Below are 23317 nucleotides of genomic sequence, written 5' to 3'. Positions count from 1 at the left end.
TGTAGAAATATAAATTAAATGGCAATTCCTATGCATAAAACAAGTCTGTTTTTTATCCTTCAGACTAGTTACATGGTCCTTACGATAGTGCTTAAATCGTACGAGAAAAACCCAAGAAAAAGATCATTTGTACCAAACTAGAAAGTCGGTCGTCTTCAGCGAGTGAAAAAAATGACTTCAGGCACGCAGAGAATAGGATGAAATTCAGCAGTGCTCCTCGTCCCTTGCAGACATCTGTCATCAGCCGGTTTTGCAGGAATAGTTGCTGTCTGTGGAAAATGAACAAAGCACCAAGCTATTATTTTTCCCAAACTGCTCTTACAAGAAACCAAGTGAGACCTTAGGTCTTGCAAGTGTGCGTGAGGGGTCCATCATTTTTTAACTGAACACCCAATCATCACTTTCCTGAAGGGACTTGCAGGATGGGTAAAAAAAAAAACAGTTTTACAGTAAAGACAGCCTGTGTCAGCCTTCGAAAAAAGCCCAGTTGGATTTGACCATCTCTGGCGGTACGCTCCAGTTTTCTTCCTCTTGAGCTAAAGGTGTCGGAGACGTACTCGGATCAGAAAGAGTTCGATCTGGATTCTTTGCATATCGATAATTTTCTAGGATGTTTTTGTTACTTTCGTCTGATCTCAACTGGTGACAACATTTGCTAGTTTCAATTGTAATCAATTGGAACTATCCAGCAAAAGTTGTCAAGTGAAGTCTTTCAGAACCTGGGAGGAATGAATTTCTTATATAGTCCTCGGGGAAATTTGCACTTACATTTATTGGCCTCACTGCCTTCTTAGCGGTCACATTAATCTCATTTTGAAGAGCCGTGCTTTTGTTCACACTGGGTTATATTAATCCTCTTAAGCTGTAAAAATACTGGAATCATTTCCAAAAGCAAGGTATTCTGGACTTTGTGGAGACAGGACTATAAATCTGAATGTTTTTTTTTTTTAAGGGAGTGTACAGCAGCTCTTCTTCAGTTGAGAATGCCATCCCTTTATCTTGGGCAATTTACAGGAATCCTTGCTTTTTCAGCTGTCTGTGATTTGGTATTCCCTAATACTGACGAGATGGAAAATGTATTTGCCCAAGGGACTAGTGCAGTATAGGCCCTGAACTGACAGGTGGAATGAACTGAATCCTGTCCTGAAAAGAGAAGACTACGAAGGGATTTTATCCCAGTATTCAGAATCCTCAAATTCATTAATAAAGTCAGCCCCGCATTCTTCAGAATCAACCGTGAAACATGAACGAGAGGACACAAGTAGAAACAATGTCGAAATGCCTTTAAAACCGGGAACGGGAGGCACTTCTTTGCATTAAGGGTTGTGGGTGTATGGAACAAGCTACCCAGCCATTGAAGCTGTTGCAGCTCTATTGTGTTGAGGTTTCACAATGGGAGACAAAGTAAAAGAGTGTGCCCTGCTTCCCCCCCCCCCCCCCCCCCCTCCAAACAAGGCTATACCCACTGACCTTTGCCAGCTGCCGAATGATATAGAAAAAATTGTCAGTGGATGTAGCAAGTCATGGATTTACAAACCCAAGAACATCAAATTCCAAAATGCTGAAATACCACACGAGAGCCTGGCATGGAATCTGCATGGCGTCGCTGGTGTAACTCTTCCACAGCAGGGAGTCAATTGTCAGCTCCCTAACACACACAACAGAGATGATGGAACACGTCGATAGTGAAGTTGTAACAGCAGTGCCGTACAATTTGTACCGTAGAATGTGTGGCGCCTCCAGTAAGCACGGGGAATAAAATCTGAGGAAGCTAATGGACATCTGCGCACACTTAACAGTAGAAATCACAAAGTACTTCTCCTTTGTGTGTTGTTTGGATCTTTCACCCCTATGTGAGTCCCTGTGCACCCGCCTCGAAGAGACGTTTGTATGAACAAAAGAGGTATACACTTGAGGAACTGACACACTTCATTGCCGCAGGTCACCCTAGTACTGTTATCACTGATCTTCCAATATGCATCTCTTAGCACACCATTGCTGCATCTAAAAGTGAACACAGACCCAGGCCCACTTGAACTTGAACTTTATTGCCATATGTAACCGGTACTTTACTGGTACAATGGAATTCTTACTTACAGAAAGTCTCTCGGTTGTTAAAAAAGTGTAAAAACACAAAGTGCAGACAGCGCATCAAGACAATACACAAACAAACAGTAATGTACAAGTAAACAAGTAAACAGTTTGAATGTAAACAATGCTGACATGTAAACAATGACAGCAGATGTACAATAAATAAGAAATTATAATGAGGTAGATGGTGTAGGGGCATGGCCAAATGTGTTTGCCAATCGCACTGCTTATGGGTAGAAGCTATTGAAGAATAAATTAACTTCAAGTGAAGTTAACTGTATGATAGGCATGGGAAGTACTGTTTGTTCTTCTTTTAGCCAGATTCTCCTGTATACAGCATGCACACTACGTACAGAGGTGCATACTATAATGGATAGAACTTTCTTTGACATACTGTAGGCTGTTCTGACCTTTCCTCTTCAATTAATCATATTGCCAATGCACGCTTATAACTCAAACGATAAGACAGTGAGCTAATAAATGCTGAGGTGCAGATCTATCATGGCCGGTTAAAGAAGCAGGCAAATTTCCCCTTTTTTTGTTTCCTAGAAGGCGAGAATGCAAACTGCTCTCAGGGTTTTGCAGCTCAGCAACAGGAAAGGCACCGAGATGCCTGTTAGAATAGGTTTCTGATAAAATCCCCTCACTTTAGTCTATCCCTTACAGGCTCTCAAGAGCAATTCCAGAGGCTTTTAAACTTCAATTTAGATTACTATCTAAATTGGGTAGCAGAACAAGTCCCATCATCAATCCAGTAAGTGTTTGCCCAGGTCTTTGCAACAGCCAGACCTTCTCATTCATCAGAACTGTGATCACCCTGTTCCCTTAGCTCCTCAAGAGGCCTATCAGGATTCCTCAAAGAACAAGACGTCAGCGCCAGAATGAAATATTAATCAGATAGCACCACTTGAGCAATATGCATGCACTCACATGACATTGCTGTCAGGCAACAGAGCCTGCCTCAGGCCACTTGTGCATGTGAGAGAATGTGATATTAGTTACTGTACGTCACTTATCTGTTTTTGTGCCAGGGTAATGAAAAAAAAAAACCATAGGAACGATCTTTCAAGTCATTTTATTGTTGGAAGGGTGGGGGTGTGTTTATTGTTTCTCATAGCCAGCAAACCAAGAGCTGTGTAGGGGCAGCTTGTTCTGCTGTCTGGTTTGCAGATGATCTTTACATACAGACACAGGATGGCAGTGTTTTGCCACATACACTTTAGGCCCCCAAAATGTTCCAGTGTGAATGCAGGTAGGTATTTCAATTTATATTGGTGACACTTAAAATAAAAGTTCCGGGAAAGGGATACTTTTATTACGACTTCATATACGCTTATAGATATTATGTTGCCAACTTTTACACAATGATCTAGAGCTAATAAAAAACATATATTTTCTTTAAAATCTATCCAAGGCAAACTACAGCGCACAATCTGTTTAAAAACTCAACTATGATTCAAGTTTAAATGAACCTCAAGAGAACTCGAAACGTTGGTCATGTGCGCATCACACTCACAGAGAAGAAAGGCGTCTGTGAGCTTCACAAGGCAGCAACTCAGCCAACCAATCATTTTAAAGCTTTTTTTTTTCCCCCACTCAGTCGCCGGCACACGCCGAATGACTGTGACACAGACCCCAATCCTGTAATTACTGTTTAATCCGATCCACATACTCGATAAATACGACTGGCTTCGGGAATACGTTTTCGGAGTAAATGTAAAATCTTGTCAGCCTTTTCTAATATTCTTAAAAAAACATCAAAACCAATCTGAAAATGACTTAAAAGCACCATTTGTAAGGATTTTTAAAACATTTTTTCCTAGTAGCAGTTTAGGATTTTATAATAAGCAGACACTGTATATGCAACCTTCCTACTGTTGTCAGCCTAACCCGGATATCCAGGTTCTGTCTCAGGCGCTGTGTATTATGGGAAGTGCAGTTTTACTTTGCTATTCCCGAACAAATTGTACGCATTCCTTCGATGGCGTGTGCACCTGGAACATAGAAAGCTTTTACGCTACGCCAGTAACGTATTGCTTTTCTTTTCCTTTTTTTCCCCCCTTCACGAATTCCCCTTCCTGGAGAGTGCAAGAGAGACAAGTACAGTTTCACATTATTTTTTTTAAGGCAAAAACTCAAGGAGTCGGGAGCAGGGGGAATGAGAAAGAAGAAAAACTGGAGAAAAACATAAGCTCTTAAAAAGGAGCCAAAAGGGACGATTTGAGCTGGAAATTAAACTTTTGTACTGGAGGGTGTAAGATCCATTCGGGTAAAGTTAAGAACCCGGCAATCGTAAGGTGTTCATTTTCCACGAAACCTCGTGTTTTCTTTCTAACACCAACGCTGTCTGCTACAAAGGTAAGACTATTTTTAATATGAGCATTTTTTTTTATTTTAGGTGGAAGGTTAGTGCATTCAAGCAGTTGCAAACTTGATGATTTGCTGTCCACGACGGATTTGTAGTTTGCCGGAGACGCTGCTCATAGAGATACCGAGGGAGTCCCGTCCAAACGATATAGGTTACATACTGGGTTGCGCTCAATAACAATCTCCACTCCCTTCGTCGATTTGAGTAGTCCTGTAGTGAGGGACGCTCAAACCGCCGCAAATCGTTTTTGCTTAAACCAAGCAAATGTCCATTTTAACCAGTCCCCACGTACAAAAAGCACCAAAGCCCAGTAAGTGCATATGGCGAAGCTGAGGTATAATGCATTACTTGCCTCTGTAGCATGTGTCTTAGTTTTTATTAATTAGGCAGTGCCTGGCATTTATTTAACGGGAATGTACATTGGTGTAGATAGAATATGACCATACAGTACAACTACTGAGGTACAATACTGATATATATCATAAATATGTGCGGGGAAGTATACTGTTCTGTCCGTGAATAATTACAGACAACGCCGCCAAACCCTGGCACGATTATGGAACTCCGATGTGATGGTACTGATGAAAATTTACAACATAAATTGTGAATTGCTTGCTGCACCGTGGCCGTGTGATGTGACGCCGGCTAGGTCGCTCGTTTCTGTCTTTCTCCTTCGCTTTGACAGCCACCGCTGCTGCTTAAAAAAAAACAACCCGAAGCTCTCTCAGCCCGGGAGGTTTCTTAGTTAAATGCATTTCTTGGAAATGTTCGTTGTCCTCGCCATCTCGCATACAAAAGCGCCGCGGGAACTCGGCGTGTGTATTCAGACAGACGAAAGTCAAGGGAAAGATGTTTGTATTTTTAGGTGCAGGTAAATTGTTGTTATGGCGACGGCGGTTTGGGGTCTTCGGGGGGTGCGCGAGTACGATATCTGCATTACATCGTCACGCTGCTCTCAGATTAACAATGCAGGGCAGTGTTGTTGTAGCAATATGCATTTGCGAACACGGGAATACATGACAAAAATCTCTGCATGTTCCGGGTTCATAGTCTGTATCTTCCCGTTAAGTTTCAGCTGCTAGAGATTCAGATTCCTGTATGCCAGAGTTGAGTTGGAAGTAACGACGTCAGTGTTTTTAACGCAGAAATAAATTTTAAAAAAGGACCCAGGGTTTACTGATCTCTAAGAAGACAATTGTGTCATAACCTGCCTTGAAAACCGAGACTGAACACCAAATGTATGTGTAAGGTGTTTGGTTTTGCTGTGTTCAATGGTGTCGATTTTGGTATAGGCCTGGAAGCCCCTTTATAAAAACCAGGAGTGAAAAAACTCTACCAGGGGCACACACTTCAAATATTCACTTTTGAGGCAGGGTTAACATGCATTGAATAGCAAACCGCAGCACAAAGCGGAGCAGACACAAACACCATTCACTAGGAACAGCACCACCCAAGAATTAGGTGTATTGAGAATGTTCATCGAGTGTTTAAGCTACAGTAAATTGTGGGGCGTAGCTCACTGGGCTGAGGGCTAAATGTACTAAATGTGCCTGCTCTGAGTGAAACAGCCCTGGCATCAGTGGGTTGTTGTGCCCTTTTTGAGCACAAGCAGCTAAGGTATGAGTTTGTCTATGGTGCTGTGGACAACCTGACACTGTTAGTGACGGCGATACAAAACCTACAATGCCTGAACTGCAGTTTTGGTTGACGTCCATATTTGTGGAAAGTGCTGTACATCATGAGTCATATGACTCGAGGCTTGCTGGAGCTTTAGTTATGATCCGGTGTCATGTTTCAGAAACTGCTCGCTGTCCTGTATAAATGTCGGGAGAGACTCTCCCTGCAGATTACCAGGAATTGGGTAAAACCAGGTTGAACAACCTGTGACTTCTCTCTCCTGGCAGAGTCAAAGAAGGTGCCATTCTCCACCCAACGAGTCTGGCTACAAACACACTGTCTTTATAGTGCGTGCCCTGATTCTGAATTCTGACTTGTGAAGACATTTATCTGCCTCGGTTAGTAAAAAAAACATCCAAAAGGTGGGTGTATACAAGTTTTCTGTCCCTGATAGCTCAAGGCAGTTGTGTCAACTATTAGGATATAATGATCTATTACTTTTTATCCTTGTATGAAGTAATATTTCTTACCTGTAGGAGCAAGCCAGAGGCTGGGCTGGGTTGTATGTGGTAAACAGTTGTCTTAAATAGTCTAGTAGTTCAGGTGGGTAGCTGCGTCAGCATGCGTAGGCTGCAAAGGAACAAGTAATAGGTTTATTCCATGCTGAAAAAAAGAAGAAAGAGAACACAACGTTTCGGCCGTGGAGCCTTCTTCAGGTGTGATCTATCAGGGACGGCTCACACCTGAAGAAGGCTCCACGGCCGAAACGTTGTGTTCTCTTTCTTCTTTTTTTCAGCATGGAATAAACCTATTACTTGTTCCTTAAATAGTCTAGGTCTATTCTATGAGCACGGAGGTCGCTGGTTAATGCTAGGAAGCCTTGTGATCGGTCCTCTGCTGTGATATAAAGCCGCAACATTGAAACAGTGGACTCCCTGAATGTTTTCCTGCACGTGTGGGTGGGTCATCGTCAGAGGCTTGGTTGCAATATGAGCATGTGGGGTTGCCACGTTTGGCAACATGGTCGTAGTTTGTGAAGTTTGCCGAGAGATTTTCTCACAACCTTTTGGGTTATTTTGAGACACGTCCCAGGCCACAAGAGTTGTTTCTTGCCTGTCAAGCCACAACCACTTATCCTGATTTCCAGCATGGTACCTCCCCCCTTTGCTGGGGAGGCTCCAGTACCATGTCATTCCTTTCAGCTGGAATCCCACTGACTTAAATGGGCATCAAACTCGTTTAAAGTAAAGCAGTTACAATGCTGATGTAAGTGATGCAATATTAAACGCAGTACTACAAGGGAAGAAGGGTATTTCTTTGGTTCTGTCCACTTATTCTCACCTTACCTGAAGCAACGCATGTGCATTCAGACCTGGGCTTCGGTCTGCCATCCCTCAGGCACTTCCCAGCGTCCAACACATGAAGGCCACATCAGCAGGATCTGAGTCTATGATCTCCAAAGTGCTCTTGGGAGTCTTGAGAAAGGATGGTACTATTAGGGGCTGATCTTCCACTAGGTGGTCTGTTACACCTGAATGTAGCACATGCTGGGAGCCATGCCATTTGGAAGAACACAACACTTTGGCCATCCGGGTCACGGCACCGATGTGATCGTCGCGGTTCCGCGCGGGCTCGTGCCCCCCCGCCACCCGTTCCGTCGCGCAGCACCTGGGGGCGCGAACCCGGGTCTCCGGCGTAATGCAACAGGGAACCAGCCGAGCGAGCTAAAGGAGACCTCCCCCAGCCCGGGCAGCTGAGGACCCTGCTACGCGCAGTGAGGGCGCCGACGTCACTGTATCCGAACTAGCTCCGCTACACTAGCCGAGTCCGGGACCTGGAGCGCCTGGTTCCGTTCCCCCTTTTTCCCCACCCAACCCCTCGCCGGATCCCGCTCTGGCTCTTAACTTTGTCTTGTTCGTCTTGGATTGATCACCTGGCTCTGGACATTTGCCTCACTACGGATTACCCTTTGGACTGTTCGCCCTGGACCACGCCACCCCCCCCCCCCCCCGTTCGTCTACCAGCCCTGTTCCTCGTCTCTTCCCTGTGTGTGTTCACTCCCTTCCAGATTGTGTCGTCTGCATAGGGTCCTGAAAGACGCTTCGTAACAGTACTGGACTAAAAAAGACTTAGAAAACCGAGAATCATTAGGTTACATCAGTGCCCCAGGCTACTCAGCATAAGCCAGGAATGTACCCCTTGCTTTTATGCCCCAGCTGTTCATCTGTGAGACGGACTGTGTCTCATCTAGGAACAGGTGGTCTGCCACAACAGGTGGCCTCTAACAGAGACTCTGCCATCCTCTTGTGTGCTTTTTTAAATTTAGGACGCGTGTTTCCTAGCTCACAGCTACAGTGTAATGTGAGTGCGTGTGACAAGTACCCCCCAGTCACCTGCTGGTGCCAGTTTGGAAGCAGGAGATAGCATCGTGACTCGAACCCTAATGGTTATGTAGCCTACATGTCTTTTTATTACTGGGACAGAAATTGCTGCCGATATGGGGAACATGTGGTCATCTTGCTTTTTTGTTCCAGATCATGCTTTGCTCCTGTTTTATTCTTGGTGTTTTCACAAGCCTTTGCTTTTATTGCCTGCAGTAATGTTGCTCTGCAGTGCTTGTGGTGGCAGCAGCATGAACCAAGGTGATCTAATTCTGTGACACTATCAGGTAAAAAAGAGGAAATTTTAAATGGTTCAGAGTATGAGGAAATTATAATATCTGTGCCTTCATATATTATAGGAACAATTTTACTATCATACATGTGGTTATGCTTTACAGGTAATACAGTGGTCATCTGCAAGTGTTGTTATGGACGGCTTAAAGCCACCTATGGGGCATAATGAATGTAAAACTGACACTAACCAGCTGTCACACCATCTTTAAAAGACACCATCGTGCTCTTCCAAAAAAGCAGAAAACCTCTAAACAACTAAGAACCACAATTACAAAAAACAAAACTTGAAAGATCTGCTGTTTAAATGTTTCATTTTGGCTGTTGTTGAGCATCCTTTTTGGGAACCACAGTTTATTGTTATGATTGTAAGTTTTGTTATTCTGATTAAAAGACAATTTGATTGTAAAAGATACTAGATTTCCGACACTCTGTCAACAAGTATGTGTGCCGTTTCGAGAAGAGAGTCCCAGAGGTTTGCAGTAAAAGAGTTTTGTGTTTCCACATTGCGAGAATACACTATTTTGATAGTTGAGAATCTGTACAGCCATAAGATGAAATCTGAAGTAGGGAGTGATAATTAACGTTTTTGAAGCCTGACATGCTATTCCAGAAAACCTGTCAGAATTTTTTTTTTAAACTGTGCTGGTATAAGCACAATGTAGCGCCACCAGTACATATTTTAAAAATGAAAAACTTGCTTGTTATTCTGCTCAGGGCTCTGTGATGGCACTCTGGCAGAAGGATTTCCAGATAATGATGCTAGAAGGCAAAACCTCTGGCCAAAGGGTGGAGAAGGTTGAGTTCACTCCAGTACTGAAGGAAGACGGAACTGATAAACCCAAAGGCAGATGGAAACACGGCAATTGTGAAAGCCCACTGGAGTTTGTAAAAAGAAATTCCTGTGTGCTGCATATATATATATAGTTTTTGTAAGTGAGAATTTAATTTCCTGCTTGGAAATGCATGACCTGTGCCCATCCAGCTGTGAAATGCTATCGGAAATGAGGATGCAGTGCCTGATCGATTGCAGTGGAAGGTGATCCACGACTGCGGCTGCCCACTCTGAAGTATGCGAAGCCACTGTCACAGAATCTTCTACTGGTGAGGAATGAGCCCTCGTCTCTAAGGTGGCTGTGTTTCTGTCCCTTCCTATAGCTGTTGTTTTGAGAAGGGCAACCTGCTGCTTTTCAGATGGGCATGGAGTCTCTTCTCATCAATAGCTGTTGTTAACTGTACACGGTGTACCAAGCTGATGATGTTCTGCAATCTCTGACGCGTGGCTTTTCAAATAACCTACCCGTTCACCGGGGTGCCTGAGCGTTTCTGGAGCTGACTTGACCACCCGTCATCGGTTGCTGTCCGATGCAGCTCCCCCTGCCGAACAAAACACAGGGTCATCTGCAGGCGTTCGGGTATTTAAGTTCAAGAACCTCCCTGTTGCTTACTTGCATGGGTCTCCAGGGTGGCACGGCTGCTACCTGAGTCTTTTCCTCTCCTGGTGTCACACCTGTGGACGTCGGCACAGCTGTAGGGGAGGGGAGGTGCAGGCTTGATGTGCTACAGCAGTCGCTCCCTCATGGCACAGTGCTTCTGGCGGAGTCATCGGACAATCAATCAATCAATCAATCAATCAATCAATCAATCAATCAATCAAAGTTTATTTATCAAATGCACAACAATCCAGCGTGCAGCAGGAGCTGCTGGCAAAGAAATGTCTTTTCTCGGACTTCTGCCCAAGTGGAATTCCTTTGGGTGGGGGTGGGGGGGGTGCAGCTGTACTATCGTGTTTCGTCCTATTTTTAAAACGGATAAAAACACTTTATAACAAAGCTACAGCAGCGTAGCAGTATGGAGGTGACAAGCTAGCTAATGACACGTCTTCACCCTTAGCTTTTCGTGCTAGCGTGGCTGTGCCTGGTTTGTTGTGCGCAGCTCATGGAGTTTTGGTGTTGCGCACTTCAGAGTGAATTCCCACAGAGAACAAGTGTCCAGAACACTTGTGATTAAGCTCATTTTCTTTCCATTTTCACCTGTTAAAACCATGAGTCACTCAGCTGTGGGGGGAGGCTACAGAGTCACGGATTTTTTTTAAAACAACACAGATTGTCCAGATACTTTGTGTAGTTGTGTTTTCAGAGTTGTGCGTCCTTCACGTAATTTAGTCCAGTAGCTTAGACTTTGTTTCAGGACTGTTCCCCCACCTAATAGGGCATGATGTTGAATTAACCTTTATTGCTCCTAAGGGGGTTTGTCTTGCAAACCAAGAGTTCATTAACATATAACATTTACACCAGTTATACAGTACAACAGTAAAATACCATAATAGTCCAACTACCAAGCCCAGATAGAAATTTTGCAATCATACAGATGATTGGTAGTGGCACGCTAAATGGTAAACCTTGATAGCTATATAGTGTGCTTGCATTGATGCAGATACTCTCCCGAAGAAATGTGAATATATATATTATAAGTTTAATTGCTGATTTAAGTGTAGCCAAAGGGTAGATAATCTTGGCACCCAGATTGCATGCCATAATATTACTTTAGTATCCAATAAGTGAGATACTGTACCTAATTGAGCCTTAATTGTTTAATTAACCCAGATACTGGAATTAGCTGGGACAAATACTTGAAATGGTGCTAAAGTTGTCTACCCTGATGGAGGCAGTGTACTAAAGTTGTTAAGCTGTACTTATGTGACAATCATATTTCCTCTGATATTGTTGAATGAATGCTAATTAATCCTATACACGGCTGGAGAATTAACGTCTTTAAAACGGGCTGTGAGCACATTTTTACAACTCCATGAGCTTCTACAAAGTACAAGGATTTAAATTGGACGGATGTAATTGGGTTTCCCTTTCCTCTTTCTAAACTTATTATTAGATATGTTTATTAACTCAGAATGTGTTGTATACGAACATATTCTCCATAGTTGTGAATACTTCTGACAAACTGCCATCTGTTGAAAGAGATTGTGTAAGCCTAGACAATCAGTTTGAAATATTGAATAAATGTTAGTGGTATGTATTTTTAGTTCTGTGTGGGCTTATCTTAATTAGTTTTTGAAGTCGAACAATTGGGAAATGTCATACTCTTCTGCTTCGTGGGACGATATGATCCTGCCATCACAGATGCTGGGGGTTTCCAACAAAAGCTAGCGCCCGGGAGGAGATTTCTGCTCGCGGGAGAGAAAGATCCGAAAATGTGCTCTTCTTTCTTTTTCGTTCCGACGCGACAAACCCGCCTCGGCCGTTGCCTTGTGCCGCCTTCTCGGAAAATCGGATCGAATCCTCATGTGCAAAGACGACACCCGCCGCAGTTTGGTGGCTCCAGCATTAATGAGACGGATTTGATCGCTGTTGGTTTCCCCCTTCTGTGCAATTAAAATAACGTGTCGTTCCTGAAGCTCTTTTAACGGTAGATCAGTGCTGCCATAAGTGGAACGCACGTATAATTAACGCCCACTCCCTCCTGTTTTTTTGGGAGAGACAGAGAACGGTGAGACAGTCGCTTGTGGTGACCCGTGGGCCAACTGTCAGAACTGCTGCCATCACAGTGGAGGGCTAATGTGTCTCTCGAGTGCCTGTGCTGCTGATGACAGGAGGCACGAGAATGGGTGAGGACTCATTAAAAGAAAAGAAGAGGATAAAAAGCGATTTTTTTTTCTTATTTGGGATCGCTGCTCCTTTTCTCTCAATATCTACCCTTCTCGATGTGCAGTCGCCAGGTGTACAGCAGCTTGAGCTGGGGTGGATGAGGACTCGCATGCTTTCCTCTGACACGACTAGCCACTTGCCAGTTGACACACTGTGAACTCCACAGTCTTTACAGGACAGTTTGTTCCATGTGCAGGCTGGGATCGTCTTTCACCAACAGTGCTGCCAACTCGCAAGTGCTCAGCGTGAGTTAGGGGGGTCTCCGTTGCATGCCCCCTCAAGGTTACCGAATGTAGCATTGCCCTTGCTCACAATTCTTGATCTCATTTGGCCCCTGATGCGGCTCAGTTCCAAACTAGCAATGTCTGACCTACAGTATAGGGCTCAACCTGCATAACTGGATGAGCCGCATGATTTATATTAATAAGAACTCTGTAGAAGCTTGAATTCCAACACAGAAAGTACATAATTGCTTTTCTAGAAGGGTTTGTGCAACGATATTCTTATCCACGCCGAGGCAAAATGGTTGGCACTCCAAACACGGCGCAAGGGTGTGTAATTCTTCAGAAAGCAACAATCACTAGTTATCAAAGCTGCAAACCCTAGGAAAACAGTTTCACAGTTTTCAGAGCACGTCTGGTTTGCTGGAGAAGGAGCAATGTAGGGTGTGGCAGGATATAGCACAAACCGAGACTCTCCTGTAACTGCTGCATTTTTGGCGAGGGAGATCTTTTTGATCGGCCCATGTTGGTGATCGCATTGCAACACACCTATCCATTGCAGGGCAGTACTTCTGGTATAGTAAAGTAAAGCTTCTTAGTGTAATTGATTTTCAGTCAACCCAAGCTGGGGGTGTGAAATTCAAGCAATTCGGGTACACCAAAAAATAGACCCTGCACAGTTTACACACATTTGTGGAATTATGACGGATCCCTGCAGTGGCTGAATTTGTACCGTTTTGCTTATCTCCGAGCAAGACAAAGTGTTTTGACAGCAGCGAGAGGCGGCATGCGATTTCCTATCGGTAGCAGGTAACAGTAGCTCCTGTTCGTAGCAGCTCAGAGCTGCTCCCCCTCAGCACATGGCAGACACTCTTTGCTTTCGTTAACGGGGGACTGGCTGACAGATACGGAAGGAATATCTGTCGCCAAGAGAGGAGAGAGACTGTCTTACAAATGCAGAGGGACGGCTGAGCTGTAATGGGCTTTGATGTGTCTTCCTGGCAGCCCGCAAGATGACTGCCAACCTTAACCCCTCAAATCGCTGGCATTGAAGCGCACTTTGGCAGCTCCAATGAATACAAACATAAACAGTGCAGTGGTATGCATGTGGAATTAGATTTCCTCCAAATAGTTAAATTCATCAAACCAATGTTAGAAACACTTGTTCTGCAGTAGTGGCTCCCAGCCCTGCTCCTGCTGGTGCTCACTCCAGCTGAGCTCTGAATCACCGGTGCCACCTGGTGCCATTCATCGGTCCACTTGCTTGCTGAGACTTGGTCCTGTTGGTTGCGTTTGGCTGCCGCATCTGAACGACACCAGTTCTCATTCTCATTCAGCTTTTTCAAAGAGCCAAAGGCAATTGGAAAAATAAAACCTTCCTCAAATTCACCGAATCAAGATCGCTTGGGCTACAGTTAGGAACTGCTGTGGAATAAAAGCCAGATGATGCAGTGGGTCACAGGGAACCAGTGCGTTGGAGCACTGCTCTGCAGCAGTAATGGGTATTAATAATAATAATAATAATTGCTTACACTTATATAGCACTTTTCTGGACACTCCAGTCAAAGCGCTTTACAGGTAATGGGGATCCCCCTCCACCACCACCAGTGTGCAGCCCCACCTGGATGATGCGACGGCAGCCATAGTGCGCCAGAACGCTCCCCACACACCAGCTCTCAGTGGGGAGGAGAACAGAGTGATGAAGCCAATTCATAGATGGGGTTAGTAGGAGGCCATGATTGGTAAGGGCCAATGGGAAATTTGGCCAGGACGCCGGGGTTACACCCCTACTCTTTTCGAGAAACACCCTGGGATTTGTTAATGACCCAGAGAGTCAGGACCTCGGTTTTACGTCTCATCTGAAGGACGGCGCCTTTTTACAGTATAGTGTCCCCCATCCAGGTACTGACTCACACCTGCTTAGCTTCAGTGGACTGACAGGTTGGGTTGGGTGGGTTGTTTAAAGGATGTTTGCATTCTGACATTTCTGAAACAGTACGAGAGACAGAATGAGGCTGGGAGCACTTGCTTGTTGAAGGAAAAAAAAAACTTACAAACTGTTGCAAGTGTACCCCTCAATTTTATCTTATTCTGCAGATGGGATTGCACTGTGAATAGTCCATTCAAAGAAGAGTGGTTTCTGAAGAGCCTCAAAGAATTGTTTTTAAAGTGTGCAAGATGTTCAAAATACACGAAGAGGTCTTTTGAAACGAAAACCTAAGCACTCTGTCGGCTTCCAAGAGAAATCTTGACAAAACCGCAAAAGGTCCCACATCCCCATGCATCTACGAGTTCAGAGTTTTATTTTGTGTCCTTAATGTAACTCTGGCAGGGAAAATGGTCATTCTTGTTTTCCAGGTTCCGTTAAATATGAATCGCCAAAGCAGCAATAAAAATATCAGGGATGTTGGGTGTACAGTATTTAGATCCTCTGCCTCCCAACCCCCTTTCTCATTGACGTTATTTCTGTGAGGTTTGACCTAAATGTTCTGAAAGCCAGTGACCAGAAGAGTGTCTCTTCTGATTTTTTTGGACACTTCTGTTATATCAAGTTCAAGTGAATTGTCATACATACCCCACTACAAATGAAATGCTTACTTGCGTGTTATCCTCACATGACAAATTACATAACGTTGACATAGACAATGACATCACAGTTCTTGGAGACAGGAATAGGGTAGCAGCTATCATTTTAACCAGCATTTCGGAAGCAAAACAACTTTTACAGGTTTAGTAGCTCTAGTTAGGGGGCTGTATTTATATAGTGGATTCGAACTGCCAGATCGTTGTGCCATTCGACAGCTACAGTACCCCAGAAAGAAAAATGCTGGCTGCTTCTTTTGTCAGTGTTGCTCATGCCATGTTATTAAATGGTTGTAGCTGCCTTTACCTCTGAATGGACGTTGTTGGAGGAGAATGATGAATGATTTTCTTCAAAGGCTAATCAATCCTTTGGCTAGGGGTTATCTGAGAATTCACACGCTTGTAGTCCTGTGATGCTGGCAGCAGTGGCTGACAGATGAAATGCAAGGCAACCCCTAATGCCTAAATTCACCTGTGTGCTGTGCATCTCAAAGTGGGGCTCCTGTTCTCACTGAGGACACCTGCCTGTTGGTGAGCGGCGTTAATGGGCATGATGTGCCAAGAGGCCAGGCTCAAGCTCACATTGCACAATACCTGACTGACTGTTCAAGTGGACGGTGGTATGACTCCTGCTGGTGTTGATGGGCACTTTCAAGCCAGAACCCACAGCGGTTAAACTAACAAGCCTTTGTTGCGATGAACTATGCATGTGTGAGCTGTGGTATCTAAGGGGTTTGTTTGATTGGAAGTTGAGTGGTTGATTAAATGTATTCCTGTTCTCTGGCTCACTGCTGGTGAAATCACACCCACAGTAAACATAGGTATTAGGTTGCCTCATCTAAAAATGATACATTTTGTCCCATGTAAATGAGAGAATGTAAAACAACTATATGATTCATCTCAAAATGCTTTTTTATATTTTTATTAACTATTATGTTGAGGCTTTGTGTGTGACATTTCTTTTTGTCTGCATAATTTTTGCCTGTTTGGATTTTATTCGATTGGATGCCTACTAAAGCTATAGAGATTAACGTCTTGGTCCTTTGACAACCAAGGCGTCGTCATAAACGTTTAAAAGTAGAAAAAATGAGAGAATTTGTTTTGTGAATCGGTCCGCAGAATTGCTCCTTTCGTACGTTTAAACGACGCCAGTCTCAATTTGCAGTGTGCTCTTTGTATCTATGTATAAATAACATCGGTTATCTCCGGAGGAACTCGTTGTTACCGTACTGGCACAGTGTTTCACACCAGGGTTTTAGAATATTAATCTCAGTGTGCTCCTAATCCCCCAAAATAGGAGTAATCCCTTATGCGCAGTGAATCGGACCGCACGTACTGTCGCACAGACGACAGACGGCACCCCCCCGTTTTTGTGAAACACGTTTTTTCTTGAATGAAAATACCGCAGCCGTGGCAATATCGCTTTAAAAGTGTGATGTCAGTTGTCGTTTTAAAAATGTGCGTGATGATACAGTAACCTTATACTGAATGGAGATGCTGTGCTCTCTCTCCCCCCCCCCAACTCGCTCTAACCCGGCTTTCTGAAACCTGCCGAGGCGCATGCGTGCTGCTGACTCGCAGCAATTCGCTGGTAGGGGCACATCGCATCTGCGCTTGCAGCCCTCATCTGAAAGGAGGGGGAACGAAACCCAGGGAGAAAATCAGCTATAATGCACTGAAATCACCCCCCTCCCCTCCTCCTCCTCCTCCTCCTCCTCTCCTACCCCCCAACACTACCACCTCCGGTGCAGACCCACACAAATCAGCCAGGAATGGAGCAGCGCAGATTGGAAAGCTGTATGGTGCCTTAGCGGCCAGAGGGCCAGTTTGGGAAGAAATGTCTCTCCTCTTCAGCATCCTACTCGGGAACTGTCAGAAGAAAGTAACAGGATGTACAGCCGGGAGAATTAATGTTTCTGGGGGAATAACGGAGCGAATGGGGGCCAAAGACGGAGCACTGCACGTTTAAAAAAACAGGTTACTGGGTTTTACTTGTACTTCCCGGGACATTATTTGACAGACCAGGGCTTCGGCTTATGTGCAGCTGACCAGGGAAAGTGACAGTGGACCGAAGTGGAATTACGGGAACAGTCTGTTCATAAGCGGTCTCAAAATGCACCGAGAGTTCAAGCCAGGACGTCGACTCAGAGAGGAAACACAAGTTTTGCATTAAAACCAGTCATATGTATGTATGTATCTGCGAGCCATCGCTGCTTTTCCCAGTTAAATATCGGCTCCCATGAAACAAGCACGGAAAGGCGTTATCCGGAAAGTGAGCGCAGAGGCGGCCGTGACATCTGGGCTGTAGTTAGCAAGTGGTGGCGCATGTCGGAATGGGGGAAGAAAGAAACTTACCGGTACAACTCCGACCGGGTTGTTTCGTCGAAGTGGCGGCGGTCGCACGTCGCTGAGGTTTCTGTCGTCCCCGGCTCTTCGGAAATAGACGCGAGTGTGTCCTGTAATATTTCACGCCCCGGGGCTCAGTAACCGGCCGGCATAGCAATCTGTTTGCGCAGGAGCTTTCATATGCAAGACCCTGATTAGCCTTATACCGCTGGGCTCGGGTTGTTGTAAAGATTCAGGACGCGAGATGTGCTGCTGTCGGGCCGCTCTAGTCCGAGTCTCCGCTTCACGCCAGACCGAGCCGGGACTTTGGGGTCGTCGCTGTTTGCACACTGTTATTGGGGGTACCGTTAGTACCCGGTTTGCCTCGGAAGTGTCTGTTTATGCCAGTGCTGCGCTGGTAGGCTTACCTTCTGCTGTTGTCGACCGGTACCGCGGTAAAGAGCTGTAGAAGCTTGAATCGCCGTTGAACTTGGGTTGGGCGGAAAGATATTCCCCGGAGAAGACAACCAGAATCGTAGCGGTTTACTCCCGACACTTTTCGTCAAGCACTTTATCAGAAAGAGTTACCTTAACACCCATTCCCCGGCTGAAATGACACCGGACGCGGTCATTTGAGCGGCGTCACAGCGAGTCCCCCGGCGGCTGTCGCTCGGTGCGCAGAGCCCGAGTGGGACGGGAGTCGTACTGGACGGTAAGGGTCACGCAAGTGTCTCCTTCATGCCGGCTGCCGCAATTCCCCAAAGGCGAACAAACGCATTCAGATTTCTTTAAAAAGTGACTTTGTCTTCTTTTTTCAAACGGATCTCCCCGCCGAACAATCCCGCAAGAGCAAGGGTGCAATACGAATAAATCCGAGCTGCGTGTAGACTTGAATTCTGCATTTTACCGGTGTACAGTCGTGTAGTTCGAGAACTTCGCAGTTGGCAAACTGGAATCTGGTCATTTGTTTAAATGCCAGAGCCCTACGAACTGTTATCGAAGGTTCTTTCGTTGGAAGTTTAGCGTTTAAATAATGAGATGTTTTAAAATGCGATAGCACAATCAATACGGCAGCTTAGTTTCCCCCCCCCCACAGCGTGGGACGCTTATAGCTATATTTCGTATCGATTTTGTGACTCGTTTCCAGGATCTGGGTTTTCAGATTAATTTGTGTTTATGCAGAGTGATCTGCTTGAAGTTTCCAGTCAGGCACGCCCGAGCGTGTGTTTTTTTTTTTCCTTCATTCTCTGCGAGCACCGCGGCAGCTATCCAAGTCCCACAGACGGGGCGCGGTGCCGGACCTGGGACTCGGAGCTCATCGGAAGGTTTTCTCGCCGGAATCGGACGGTTCTGAAATTGTGGAGTGTTTTCCCCCCCCCCCCCCGATGCTTTCCGACCTGGGCGAATCAGGAAGGTCATTTCCGAAAACCGTGTTAAAAAAAAAGAATCACGATTGGAGAAGGTTTGTCAGCAACTTGCGCGTTCTAGTCGCGCTGGGAATGTGATTGCAAGCGAGCGGACACCCTTCTGCAACACGGATCTGGAGAGGAGCTACCGGAACAGTCGCTAGTGGCCGGACTGCTTATACATCCATGGACTTGGTGACTTAGATTTTTAAGCAGAAGGCAGGACCAAGGTAAACCCGGTTACGGACAGTTGGACGTTTTGACTAACTTGAGGATAGTATTCCTCACTCTCTCCCGGAGACATACAAGTGTTGCTCCGGCTGATTTGTGGCTCTGCTGTCGGCAAAGCTCTCCCGCTCCGAAAAGGTCGAGCTGTCCCGGCAGGATTGATCACACCTGCTCGTCAGTCTGCTTTGAGTGCCTTATATCAAGCCCTCCTCAGGTCGGAGCGCAGCGAGAGACGGAGACGGGAGAATTTGACTTGTCCTATCCCGGGCCGCTGGCCTCTCCCCCACTCAAGTTTCGCTGCTGGAGAGGAGAGCCTGCAGTTTTTGGGGGAGATGGGTTCTGATGGGTGTTGCTGTCAGTTGCCTGATGTCACGCCAAAGGAGAGAGCGTTGATATCACAGATCTAGTTAGACGTTTCCCGTGTCTGGAATTCTACGAAAGAGACAGGTACCTGGCCGACCCATGTGTCCTGTTGGATTTACTGTATGTTTTTTTTTTAGAGTACCGCTGCGCAAGAGGCAGTTTCTCTCTGTGTTCGACAGCAGGAAAGAACACAACTTCTTCTTCATTTTTTTAAAATCTCATACATGCAAATGAATCTCGCTGCCGTTTCCTGTTTGTAACCAGTATTCATTTTTTTTTCTCCTTACTCCTGGAACCAATGTGAAAACACTTGGTTATTGTATGTTTTTAATTGCTATTGGAACAGCATTTCTCTAAAGCAATAGAGCACAATTTGACGAGGCTGCTGCCGAAAGCAACGTCAACTCTGTGGAATAAGAGGGCTCGCCTTGTCCTGTGCTGCTTAAGTGTGTTTTTTTTTTTTCCCGTGGCTTGAATTTATACACTGGTCGTCCAAACCAGACCCGAGATATTTCAAGATGATCTTCACTTCCGTACCGGTTGCCGGATCCGTCCCTCGGGATCTGGAGAGCTGAAGAAAGCCTGGATGTGGGACAGGTGAAGGAGCAGGTCTTGCCCAGCCCCCCCCCCCCCCCAGCCTGATGGAGGAGTCCTGAACCCCCCTGTCCCGTCAGACCAGGAAGTTTTGGTTCCCCTGAACTCTTTTTTGCGCCGTTCTTAGTGTGAAGGAGGGTCTGCCTGCCCCAGACCCATCTCTCCCCCCACAGCGTCCCGGGGGGGGGGGAGGGAGGGAGGGGGGGGCCGCCATGGGGAGCTCTGCCTCTTCCCTCACGGCGGAGACGGAGTCGGACCATGGATTCCGGAGCGCCCCCTACCCGCCGGCGCCCCCTGTGGGCTGGCTCCGGAACAGCCACAGCAGCCCCCTGTGGGGTAGCTCCTTCATATCCAGGCAACAGCAGCAGCAGCAGCAGCCAGTGCCACACAGAGAGCGCAGGTGAGGATCGCACAACACGAGCACAAAAGGAGCAGCCACAAACACCACCATGTCTAGTAGCTCGGCCTGGTGCGCAGCGCAAGGGCTGATATTTATTTATCCTAGTGCTGCGGCCATGTTGTGGGGGAAAATGGATGGTTTCACCATGTTTTAAGGTTTTCATGCAGGCGTTCCTGTCCAGATTCTATAGGCGATCTGCATTTTGGGGTGATCTGAGTTGTGTTTTTATTCTTGATGGTCTTTGCGTGCCACGTGCATTGCAAATGGTATCCGGGTAAGCGGTTGTTCAGCACGCACATGCAACAGACATGTCTTCTGGAAGTATCCGTGAGAGCTGACCGAGTGGGTGTTCGGTGGGGATTGTGAATGTCGTGGTTGCGCAGTGCTCTGAAGCCGATTGGCAATAACCACAATCCAAGAGCTTACCCTCACAGGGAATCGCCAGGACCTCTGGACGCCCTGTGAGAAAGGTAGCTGACCTTAGTGTCCGGTTTAAAATTCAGGAGGTGTGAATTAAGTCAGTCCGGCAGCGCACAACTAGAACAGACCTGGCCGACGCGAAGTGTGGAATTTCTTGCCGGTTTGCCCCCGTCACAATATTGACTCGCAGAAACAAGGTGCTGTCTCCGTTTTTATTCACACGCCGCAAAGCAGTTTGACAATGTGAACTGTGAGCATTCCGTGACCTTGGCTGGGAGCATCCTGTAACAGATGGGCTACCCACACGCAGGCGGCAGAGATGGCAGGACAAATAGATGTTAATTAGCGAAGGTGTCTTGGAATGCGGCTGCCGTCGGGATACGCTTTGATCCACCGGTGTTCTCAAGACATGGCCCCAGAAAATCTGACAGTTAGCCATTTCGTCACAAAACCCAACTTAATCTATCAAACGTCTGCAAGTTTCATTCACAATGAACAGCAGTGGCTGTTCTCTGCGACCCTGCAGAGCTAGACAGGGTACAAGCATGGCCTACAGTAGCTCCCGTTGCAGTATTTAAGATCACTTTATTGGCCATAAACAATTTCTTGTTTTAGGAATTTGTCTTTGCGCATACCCCAGCTTGGTCTCCATGAGACACACAGACAGGGAGAGGAGCTCAGGTCAGAGTTCAGGGTCAGCCATTTATACGGCGCCCCTGGAGCAGCTGGGCTTAAGGGCCTTGCTCAGGGGCCCGACGGAGTAGGATTCCTCTGCCGGCCACGGGATTCGAACCGGCAACCTTCCAGCCACAGGCGCAGATCCTTAGCCACAGAGCCCTGGCACCACATGAGTTAGAAAGCCATTGGTCACAGACATTGGTACTGCAGTCTTTTCATGTTCAGCCCGGCTGCTCAGCGCTCCGAGAGGTGATCTCGGGGAGGACCAGCTGAATAATGTTCCAAGTATTTCTGCCGTGCAGCCTGGCAACTGGCTTGTTGGACCGCTTCAGCCCAGGCTGGGCCGCCAGCTGGCGGAGGGTGGTTTAGTCTAGAGTTTGTGGCTCGTGTGAGCCTGGTGGGATCTGTGCCGGGAGAGCAAAGGAAAAGTTCAGTTGGGGTTGCTAAGCGTGCCGAGGACCGCAAGTGTGGTCTGACAAGCAGAGTCCCCGCGTGCTTCCATCCTGCAGCTTTGGAAAGCCATTTGCTTCAGCTTTCAGCAGGAGGATGACGCAAATCCAGAAACACACAGTGCCTGTGCACTGGGCAGGAAGGCAAAGGGCTTTGCAGCAGTGCGGCTGGCGAATTCTGTCCTGCCTGGCTTGAGGAGTTGGGCTCCTCACTGTGTGGCTAATGAATTTTACCTTCTGCACTGAGGGTTGTTATCGTGGGGCGCTCGCCTTTAATTAGGGTTGCATTTTTTCACTCAATTTAACAGGCTTGCTTTCTTTAGAAAAAATGTAGATGTCGGAGGTAATGATCGGAGCTGCCTTGTGAGCCTACTAAGTAGAAGATGAAAAAGTTCGAGTCACCTTGGCGATAAAGCTGGATCAATTCGGAGCCTTACAGCACCTTGGTGCCTAGCAATTTGTCTCTAGCTTTTCTTACTGTTGATGGCAAAAATGTGGTTGGCAGACGGTTATGTGATGAGTTCCTGGTCCTGAGGAGAGCTCTCCTGATGTATTAAAATGCTGCAGTGGAGGAGGGTGATGAGAAAGCCGGAGTCAAATTGTGTTTCTGAGGGCTAAACGGAATACCAATATTATACACATAAGACGCATGATCAAATAAGATGTGTATTATTAGACGTGATGTGCGCCTCGTTGTCAGTACACTCGAAGGAAGTTTCCCAGGTCTGCAGGTGCCTTTGTCCCGCACTCGGGGCGAACGAGTTACGGGTGGGCTCTGGTTTCTGTGGCGTCCCAGCGAAGATGTAAGACGAGCTGCGATTTAATAACGAGAGGGGCGATCACTTATTGCTGAGTCACCGCGTGCGTTTCGGCCTCCTGCTCATTATCGCTGGTCAGCACTGTATCAGGTAACTATATTTCTGTATACGGTCGAGTCATTATTTATTCAAGAATTACTTCCCGGCGAGAAGAATTTCTTCCTTTTCCGCGGCCTGCTTTGATCAGTGCTTCCCTTTGAAGCGTGAACGTTGATGTAGTGTGGGCGCTGTATGCAGGAGCTTCGCCTGCGTATGGACAAGTCACCTCTGCATCTTCTCCGTCTGCCAGTGCATGGGTGCCGTATAATTTCCAAGGGCAGTGCAAGGTCAGTACAGTTCAAGAAGCTGCTCGTATTACAGACCAGGGAGTGAAGCCCTGGGGTCCAGGTAGCTCAGCCGGCTCGAGCGTTTTCAGAGCACTT

At 46.4% G+C, this 23317-nt stretch overlaps 1 protein-coding gene and 1 long non-coding RNA gene across 4 annotated transcripts in view; one reads left to right on the top strand and one right to left on the bottom strand.

The window, feature by feature from the left end:
* Window positions 1-143: 143 nt before the first annotated feature.
* On the bottom strand, window positions 144-17675 carry LOC148818619 (uncharacterized). Of its 2 annotated transcripts, XR_016094407.1 has the most exons (6): window positions 17570-17675; window positions 10230-10341; window positions 10049-10125; window positions 7423-7551; window positions 6607-6706; window positions 146-269 (listed from the first exon to the last, which is right to left on the bottom strand). It is a non-coding gene; the product is annotated as an uncharacterized LOC148818619 (long non-coding RNA). The 2 variants fall into 2 exon arrangements; XR_016094408.1 differs by lacking the exon at window positions 6607-6706 and having other exon boundaries at window positions 144-269.
* Window positions 4132-23317, top strand: part of capn15 (calpain 15) — an 85923-nt gene continuing 66737 nt past the window's right edge. Inside the window, exon 1 of one of the 2 annotated variants that reach the window (XM_088936502.1) lies at window positions 4132-4449. Coding sequence is in view for 1 of the 2 variants with exons in the window: in XM_088936501.1 (XP_088792627.1) it covers window positions 20343-20530 (188 nt within the window). In the remaining variant the exon portion in view is untranslated. Of the gene's footprint in view, window positions 4450-20320; window positions 20531-23317 lie in introns of those variants that run through there. The other variant, XM_088936501.1, reaches the window with a different exon arrangement.

This window comes from Atractosteus spatula, chromosome 18 (assembly GCF_055471065.1).
Source record: "Atractosteus spatula isolate fAtrSpa1 chromosome 18, fAtrSpa1.hap1, whole genome shotgun sequence".
Classification (NCBI taxonomy): domain Eukaryota; kingdom Metazoa; phylum Chordata; class Actinopteri; order Semionotiformes; family Lepisosteidae; genus Atractosteus; species Atractosteus spatula.
The sequence above is the reverse complement of the archived record's forward strand: the minus strand, read 5'-3'. Positions and strand labels throughout refer to the sequence as shown.